Below are 9,719 nucleotides of genomic sequence, written 5' to 3'. Positions count from 1 at the left end.
TCCTGTCACATACATATATCGTCCTGTCACATACATATATCGTCCTGTCACATACTTGTCCTGTCACATACATGTACCGTCCTGTCACATACTTGTCCTGTCACATACATATATCGTCCTGTCACATACTTGTCCTGTCACATACATGTACTGTCACATACATGTACCGTCCTGTCACATACTTGTCCTGTCACATACATATATCGTCCTGTCACATACTTGTCCTGTCACATACATGTACTGTCACATACATGTACCGTCCTGTCACATACATATATCGTCCTGTCACATACTTGTCCTGTCACATACTTGTCCTGTCACATACATGTACTGTCACATACATGTACCGTCCTGTCACATACATATATCGTCCTGTCACATACTTGTCCTGTCACATACATATATATTCCTGTCACATACATGTACTGTCCTGTCACATACTTGTCCTGTCACATACATATATCTTCCTGTCACATACTTGTCCTGTCACATACATGTACTGTCACATACATGTACCGTCCTGTCACATACTTGTCCTGTCACATACATATATCGTCCTGTCACATACATATATATTCCTGTCACATACATGTACTGTCCTGTCACATACTTGTCCTGTCACATACATATATCGTCCTGTCACATACTTGTCCTGTCACATACTTGTCCTGTCACATACTTGTCCTGTCACATACTTGTCCTGTCACATACTTGTCATGTCACATACATGTACTGTCACATACATGTACCGTCCTGTCACATACTTGTCCTGTCACATACTTGTCCTGTCACATACTTGTCCTGTCACATACATGTACTGTCACATACATGTACCGTCCTGTCACATACTTGTCCTGTCACATACATATACCGTCCTGTCACATACTTGTCCTGTCACATACATGTACCGTCCTGTCACATACTTGTCCTGTCACATACTTGTCCTGTCACATACTTGTCCTGTCACATACATATATCGTCCTGTCACATACTTGTCCTGTCACATACATGTACTGTCCTGTCACATACATATATCGTCCTGTCACATACTTGTCCTGTCACATACATATACCGTCCTGTCACATACTTGTCCTGTCACATACATGTACCGTCCTGTCACATACTTGTCCTGTCACATACATGTACCGTCCTGTCACATACTTGTCCTGTCACATACATGTACCGTCCTGTCACATACTTGTCCTGTCACATACATGTACCGTCCTGTCACATACATATATCGTCCTGTCACATACATGTACCGTCCTGTCACATACATGTACCGTCCTGTCACATACATATATCGTCCTGTCACATACATGTACCGTCCTGTCACATACATATATCGTCCTGTCACATACATGTACCGTCCTGTCACATACATGTACCGTCCTGTCACATACATGTACCGTCCTGTCACATACATATATCGTCCTGTCACATACATATATCGTCCTGTCACATACATATATCGTCCTGTCACATACATGTACCGTCCTGTCACATACATATATCGTCCTGTCACATACATGTACCGTCCTGTCACATACATATATCGTCCTGTCACATACATGTACCGTCCTGTCACATACATGTACCGTCCTGTCACATACATGTACCGTCCTGTCACATACTTGTCCTGTCACATACATATATCGTCCTGTCACATACATACATGTCCTGTCACATACATGTCCCTTCCTGTCACATACTTGTACCGTCCTGTCACATACATGTACCTTCCCCTCACATACTTGTCCTGTCACATAAACTGCAGCTCTCTCTGCTCTGGTCAGATTTTCCCGCCCTCTAGACATTGGCCCCGCCCCCTAGACATTGGCCCCGCCCCGTCCGCTGTTCCTCTGCTCTTCCAGCACTTCCCGGCCTGTCCCTCACTACTGCCGGGAGAGCGGAGGATGAGGCTCCGGCTGTGGCTGCTCGTGCTGGGCCTGAGCGCGGGACGTCCGGGCGGGAGCCTGAGGAGGAGGACGGCAGGTGTGTGAGGAGACCCGTCACTGTGTGTGTGAGGAGACCCGTCACTGTGTGTGTGAGGAGACCCGTCACTGTGTGTGTGAGGAGACCCGTCACTGTGTGTGTGAGGAGACCTGTGTGTGTGAGGAGACCCGTCACTGTGCGTGTGAGGAGACCCGTCACTGTGTGTGAGAGGAGACCCGTCACTGTGTGTGTGAGGAGACCCGTCACTGTGTGTGTGAGGAGACCCGTCACTGTGTGTGTGAGGAGACCCGTCACTGTGTGTGTGAGGAGACCTGTCACTGTGCGTGTGAGGAGACCCGTCACTGTGTGTGTGAGGAGACCCGTCACTGTGTGTGTGAGGAGACCTGTGTGTGTGAGGAGACCCGTCACTGTGTGTGTGAGGAGACCCGTCACTGTGTGTGTGAGGAGACCCGTCACTGTGTGTGTGAGGAGACCCGTCACTGTGTGTGTGAGGAGACCCGTCACTGTGTGTGTGAGGAGACCCGTCACTGTGTGTGTGAGGAGACCTGTCACTGTGCGTGTGAGGAGACCCGTCACTGTGTGTGTGAGGAGACCCGTCACTGTGCGTGTGAGGAGACCTGTGTGTGTGAGGAGACCCGTCACTGTGTGTGTGAGGAGACCCGTCACTGTGTGTGTGAGGAGACCCGTCACTGTGTGTGTGAGGAGACCCGTCACTGTGCGTGTGAGGAGACCCGTCACTGTGTGTGAGGAGACCCGTCACTGTGTGTGAGGAGACCCGTCACTGTGCGTGTGAGGAGACCCGTCACTGTGTGTGAGAGGAGACCCGTCACTGTGTGTGTGAGGAGACCCGTCACTGTGTGTGTGAGGAGACCCGTCACTGTGTGTGTGAGGAGACCCGTCACTGTGTGTGTGAGGAGACCCGTCACTGTGTGTGTGAGGAGACCCGTCACTGTGCGTGTGAGGAGACCCGTCACTGTGTGTGAGGAGACCCGTCACTGTGTGTGAGGAGACCCGTCACTGTGTGTGTGAGGAGACCCGTCACTGTGTGTGTGAGGAGACCCGTCACTGTGCGTGTGAGGAGACCCGTCACTGTGTGTGAGGAGACCCGTCACTGTGTGTGAGGAGACCCGTCACTGTGCGTGTGAGGAGACCCGTCACTGTGCGTGTGAGGAGACCCGTCACTGTGCGTGTGAGGAGACCCGTCACTGTGCGTGTGAGGAGACCCGTCACTGTGCGTGTGAGGAGACCCGTCACTGTGCGTGTGAGGAGACCCGTCACTGTGCGTGTGAGGAGACCCGTCACTGTGCGTGTGAGGAGACCCGTCACTGTGCGTGTGAGGAGACCCGTCACTGTGCGTGTGAGGAGACCCGTCACTGTGCGTGTGAGGAGACCCGTCACTGTGCGTGTGAGGAGACCCGTCACTGTGCGTGTGAGGAGACCCGTCACTGTGCGTGTGAGGAGACCCGTCACTGTGCGTGTGAGGAGACCCGTCACTGTGCGTGTGAGGAGACCCGTCACTGTGCGTGTGAGGAGACCCGTCACTGTGCGTGTGAGGAGACCCGTCACTGTGCGTGTGAGGAGACCCGTCACTGTGCGTGTGAGGAGACCTGTGTGTGTGAGGAGACCCGTCACTGTGCGTGTGAGGAGACCTGTGTGTGTGAGGAGACCCGTCACTGTGCGTGTGAGGAGACCCGTCACTGTGTGTGTGAGGAGACCCGTCACTGTGTGTGTGAGGAGACCCGTCACTGTGTGTGTGAGGAGACCCGTCACTGTGTGTGTGAGGAGACCCGTCACTGTGTGTGTGAGGAGACCCGTCACTGTGCGTGTGAGGAGACCCGTCACTGTGCGTGTGAGGAGACCTGTGTGTGTGAGGAGACCCGTCACTGTGTGTGTGAGGAGACCCGTCACTGTGTGTGTGAGGAGACCCGTCACTGTGCGTGTGAGGAGACCCGTCACTGTGCGTGTGAGGAGACCCGTCACTGTGCGTGTGAGGAGACCTGTGTGTGTGAGGAGACCCGTCACTGTGTGTGTGAGGAGACCCGTCACTGTGTGTGTGAGGAGACCCGTCACTGTGTGTGTGAGGAGACCCGTCACTGTGTGTGTGAGGAGACCCGTCACTGTGCGTGTGAGGAGACCCGTCACTGTGCGTGTGAGGAGACCCGTCACTGTGCGTGTGAGGAGACCCGTCACTGTGCGTGTGAGGAGACCCGTCACTGTGCGTGTGAGGAGACCCGTCACTGTGCGTGTGAGGAGACCCGTCACTGTGCGTGTGAGGAGACCCGTCACTGTGCGTGTGAGGAGACCCGTCACTGTGCGTGTGAGGAGACCCGTCACTGTGCGTGTGAGGAGACCCGTCACTGTGCGTGTGAGGAGACCTGTCACTGTGTGTGTGAGGAGACCTGTCACTGTGTGAGTGAGGAGACCCGTCACTGTGTGAGTGAGGAGACCCGTCACTGTGTGTGTGAGGAGACCCGTCACTGTGTGTGTGAGGAGACCCGTCACTGTGTGTGTGAGGAGACCCGTCACTGTGTGCGTGTGAGGAGACCCGTCACTGTGTGCGTGTGAGGAGACCCGTCACTGTGTGCGTGTGAGGAGACCCGTCACTGTGTGCGTGTGAGGAGACCCGTCACTGTGTGCGTGTGAGGAGACCCGTCACTGTGTGCGTGTGAGGAGACCCGTCACTGTGTGCGTGTGAGGAGACCCGTCACTGTGTGCGTGTGAGGAGACCCGTCACTGTGTGCGTGTGAGGAGACCCGTCACTGTGTGCGTGTGAGGAGACCCGTCACTGTGCATGTGAGGAGACCCGTCACTGTGCGTGTGAGGAGACCCGTCACTGTGCGTGAGGAGACCTGTCACTGTGTGTGAGGAGACCTGTGTGTGTGTGAGGAGACCTGTCACTGTGTGTGTGAGGAGACCCGTCACTGTGTGTGTGAGGAGACCCGTCACTGTGTGTGTGAGGAGACCCGTCACTGTGTGTGTGAGGAGACCTGTGTGTGTGTGAGGAGACCCGTCACTGTGTGTGTGAGGAGACCCGTCACTGTGCGTGTGAGGAGACCCGTCACTGTGTGTGTGAGGAGACCTGTGTGTGTGAGGAGACCCGTCACTGTGCGTGTGAGGAGACCTGTCACTGTGTGTGAGGAGACCTGTCACTGTGTGTGAGGAGACCTGTGTGTGTGTGAGGAGACCTGTCACTGTGTGTGTGAGGAGACCCGTCACTGTGTGTGTGAGGAGACCCGTCACTGTGTGTGTGAGGAGACCCGTCACTGTGTGTGTGAGGAGACCTGTGTGTGTGTGAGGAGACCCGTCACTGTGTGTGTGAGGAGACCCGTCACTGTGCGTGTGAGGAGACCCGTCACTGTGCGTGTGAGGAGACCCGTCACTGTGCGTGTGAGGAGACCCGTCACTGTGTGTGTGAGGAGACCCGTCACTGTGTGTGTGAGGAGACCCGTCACTGTGTGTGTGAGGAGACCCGTCACTGTGTGTGTGAGGAGACCCGTCACTGTGTGTGTGAGGAGACCCGTCACTGTGTGTGTGAGGAGACCCGTCACTGTGTGTGTGAGGAGACCCGTCACTGTGCGTGTGAGGAGACCCGTCACTGTGCGTGTGAGGAGACCCGTCACTGTGCGTGTGAGGAGACCCGTCACTGTGCGTGTGAGGAGACCCGTCACTGTGCGTGTGAGGAGACCCGTCACTGTGTGTGTGAGGAGACCCGTCACTGTGTGTGTGAGGAGACCCGTCACTGTGCGTGTGAGGAGACCCGTCACTGTGCGTGTGAGGAGACCCGTCACTGTGCGTGTGAGGAGACCCGTGTGTGTGTGAGGAGACCTGTCACTGTGTGTGAGGAGACCCGTCACTGTGTGTGTGAGGAGACCCGTCACTGTGTGTGTGAGGAGACCCGTCACTGTGTGTGTGAGGAGACCCGTCACTGTGTGTGTGAGGAGACCCGTCACTGTGTGTGTGAGGAGACCTGTGTGTGTGTGAGGAGACCCGTCACTGTGTGTGTGAGGAGACCCGTCACTGTGTGTGTGAGGAGACCCGTCACTGTGCGTGTGAGGAGACCCGTCACTGTGCGTGTGAGGAGACCCGTCACTGTGCGTGTGAGGAGACCCGTCACTGTGTGTGTGAGGAGACCCGTCACTGTGTGTGTGAGGAGACCCGTCACTGTGTGTGTGAGGAGACCCGTCACTGTGTGTGTGAGGAGACCCGTCACTGTGTGTGTGAGGAGACCCGTCACTGTGTGTGTGAGGAGACCCGTCACTGTGCGTGTGAGGAGACCCGTCACTGTGCGTGTGAGGAGACCCGTCACTGTGCGTGTGAGGAGACCCGTCACTGTGCGTGTGAGGAGACCCGTCACTGTGCGTGTGAGGAGACCCGTCACTGTGCGTGTGAGGAGACCCGTCACTGTGCGTGTGAGGAGACCCGTCACTGTGCGTGTGAGGAGACCCGTGTGTGTGTGAGGAGACCTGTCACTGTGTGTGAGGAGACCCGTCACTGTGTGTGTGAGGAGACCCGTCACTGTGTGTGTGAGGAGACCCGTCACTGTGTGTGTGAGGAGACCCGTCACTGTGTGTGTGAGGAGACCCGTCACTGTGTGTGTGAGGAGACCCGTCACTGTGTGCGTGTGAGGAGACCCGTCACTGTGTGCGTGTGAGGAGACCCGTCACTGTGTGCGTGTGAGGAGACCCGTCACTGTGTGCGTGTGAGGAGACCCGTCACTGTGTGCGTGTGAGGAGACCCGTCACTGTGTGCGTGTGAGGAGACCCGTCACTGTGTGCGTGTGAGGAGACCCGTCACTGTGTGCGTGTGAGGAGACCCGTCACTGTGTGCGTGTGAGGAGACCCGTCACTGTGTGCGTGTGAGGAGACCCGTCACTGTGCGTGTGAGGAGACCCGTCACTGTGCGTGTGAGGAGACCCGTCACTGTGCGTGTGAGGAGACCCGTCACTGTGCGTGTGAGGAGACCCGTCACTGTGCGTGTGAGGAGACCCGTCACTGTGCGTGTGAGGAGACCCGTCACTGTGCGTGTGAGGAGACCCGTCACTGTGCGTGTGAGGAGACCCGTCACTGTGCGTGTGAGGAGACCCGTCACTGTGCGTGTGAGGAGACCCGTCACTGTGCGTGTGAGGAGACCCGTCACTGTGCGTGTGAGGAGACCCGTCACTGTGCGTGTGAGGAGACCCGTCACTGTGCGTGTGAGGAGACCCGTCACTGTGCGTGTGAGGAGACCCGTCACTGTGCGTGTGAGGAGACCCGTCACTGTGCGTGTGAGGAGACCCGTCACTGTGCGTGTGAGGAGACCCGTCACTGTGCGTGTGAGGAGACCCGTCACTGTGCGTGTGAGGAGACCCGTCACTGTGCGTGTGAGGAGACCCGTCACTGTGCGTGTGAGGAGACCCGTCACTGTGCGTGTGAGGAGACCCGTCACTGTGCGTGTGAGGAGACCCGTCACTGTGCGTGTGAGGAGACCCGTCACTGTGCGTGTGAGGAGACCCGTCACTGTGCGTGTGAGGAGACCCGTCACTGTGCGTGTGAGGAGACCCGTCACTGTGCGTGTGAGGAGACCCGTCACTGTGCGTGTGAGGAGACCCGTCACTGTGCGTGTGAGGAGACCCGTCACTGTGCGTGTGAGGAGACCCGTCACTGTGCGTGTGAGGAGACCCGTCACTGTGCGTGTGAGGAGACCCGTCACTGTGCGTGTGAGGAGACCCGTCACTGTGCGTGTGAGGAGACCCGTCACTGTGCGTGTGAGGAGACCCGTCACTGTGCGTGTGAGGAGACCCGTCACTGTGCGTGTGAGGAGACCCGTCACTGTGCGTGTGAGGAGACCCGTCACTGTGCGTGTGAGGAGACCCGTCACTGTGCGTGTGAGGAGACCCGTCACTGTGCGTGTGAGGAGACCTGTGTGTGTGAGGAGACCCGTCACTGTGTGTGTGAGGAGACCCGTCACTGTGTGTGTGAGGAGACCCGTCACTGTGTGTGTGAGGAGACCCGTCACTGTGTGTGTGAGGAGACCCGTCACTGTGCGTGTGAGGAGACCCGTCACTGTGCGTGTGAGGAGACCCGTCACTGTGCGTGTGAGGAGACCCGTCACTGTGCGTGTGAGGAGACCCGTCACTGTGCGTGTGAGGAGACCCGTCACTGTGCGTGTGAGGAGACCCGTCACTGTGCGTGTGAGGAGACCCGTCACTGTGCGTGTGAGGAGACCCGTCACTGTGCGTGTGAGGAGACCCGTCACTGTGCGTGTGAGGAGACCCGTCACTGTGCGTGTGAGGAGACCCGTCACTGTGCGTGTGAGGAGACCCGTCACTGTGCGTGTGAGGAGACCCGTCACTGTGCGTGTGAGGAGACCCGTCACTGTGCGTGTGAGGAGACCCGTCACTGTGCGTGTGAGGAGACCCGTCACTGTGCGTGTGAGGAGACCCGTCACTGTGCGTGTGAGGAGACCCGTCACTGTGCGTGTGAGGAGACCCGTCACTGTGCGTGTGAGGAGACCCGTCACTGTGCGTGTGAGGAGACCCGTCACTGTGCGTGTGAGGAGACCCGTCACTGTGCGTGTGAGGAGACCCGTCACTGTGCGTGTGAGGAGACCCGTCACTGTGTGTGTGAGGAGACCCGTCACTGTGTGTGTGAGGAGACCCGTCACTGTGTGTGTGAGGAGACCCGTCACTGTGTGTGTGAGGAGACCCGTCACTGTGCGTGTGAGGAGACCCGTCACTGTGCGTGTGAGGAGACCTGTGTGTGTGAGGAGACCCGTCACTGTGTGTGTGAGGAGACCCGTCACTGTGTGTGTGAGGAGACCCGTCACTGTGTGTGTGAGGAGACCCGTCACTGTGCGTGTGAGGAGACCCGTCACTGTGCGTGTGAGGAGACCCGTCACTGTGCGTGTGAGGAGACCCGTCACTGTGTGTGTGAGGAGACCCGTCACTGTGCGTGTGAGGAGACCCGTCACTGTGCGTGTGAGGAGACCCGTCACTGTGTGTGTGAGGAGACCTGTGTGTGAGGAGACCCGTCACTGTGTGTGTGAGGAGACCTGTGTGTGAGGAGACCCGTCACTGTGTGTGTGAGGAGACCCGTCACTGTGTGTGTGAGGAGACCCGTCACTGTGTGTGTGAGGAGACCCGTCACTGTGTGTGTGAGGAGACCCGTCACTGTGTGTGTGAGGAGACCCGTCACTGTGTGTGTGAGGAGACCCGTCACTGTGCGTGTGAGGAGACCCGTCACTGTGCGTGTGAGGAGACCCGTCACTGTGTGTGAGAGGAGACCTGTGTGTGAGGAGACCCGTCACTGTGTGTGTGAGGAGACCCGTCACTGTGTGTGTGAGGAGACCCGTCACTGTGTGTGTGAGGAGACCCGTCACTGTGTGTGTGAGGAGACCCGTCACTGTGCGTGTGAGGAGACCTGTGTGTGTGAGGAGACCCGTCACTGTGTGTGTGAGGAGACCCGTCACTGTGTGTGTGAGGAGACCCGTCACTGTGTGTGTGAGGAGACCCGTCACTGTGTGTGTGAGGAGACCCGTCACTGTGTGTGTGAGGAGACCCGTCACTGTGTGTGTGAGGAGACCCGTCACTGTGCGTGTGAGGAGACCTGTGTGTGTGAGGAGACCCGTCACTGTGTGTGTGAGGAGACCCGTCACTGTGTGTGTGAGGAGACCCGTCACTGTGTGTGTGAGGAGACCTGTGTGTGTGTGAGGAGACCCGTCACTGTGTGAGTGAGGAGACCCGTCACTGTGTGAGTGAGGAGACCCGTCACTGTGTGTGTGAGGAG

General features: G+C 57.2%; 1 protein-coding gene across 9 annotated transcripts in view; it reads left to right on the top strand.

The window, feature by feature from the left end:
- Positions 1-1,872: 1,872 nt before the first annotated feature.
- The window catches only part of ADAM15 (ADAM metallopeptidase domain 15), a 60,265-nt gene continuing 52,418 nt past the window's right edge, over positions 1,873-9,719 (top strand). For all 9 annotated transcript variants that reach the window (XR_005774890.1, XR_005774891.1, XR_005774892.1 and 6 more), the window contains exon 1: positions 1,873-1,995. Coding sequence is in view for 6 of the 9 variants with exons in the window: in XM_040412503.1 (XP_040268437.1) it covers positions 1,917-1,995 (79 nt within the window). In the remaining 3 variants the exon portion in view is untranslated. The remainder of the gene's footprint in view (positions 1,996-9,719) is intronic.

This window comes from Bufo bufo, chromosome 11 (assembly GCF_905171765.1).
Source record: "Bufo bufo chromosome 11, aBufBuf1.1, whole genome shotgun sequence".
NCBI lineage: Eukaryota > Metazoa > Chordata > Amphibia > Anura > Bufonidae > Bufo > Bufo bufo.
The sequence above is the reverse complement of the archived record's forward strand: the minus strand, read 5'-3'. Positions and strand labels throughout refer to the sequence as shown.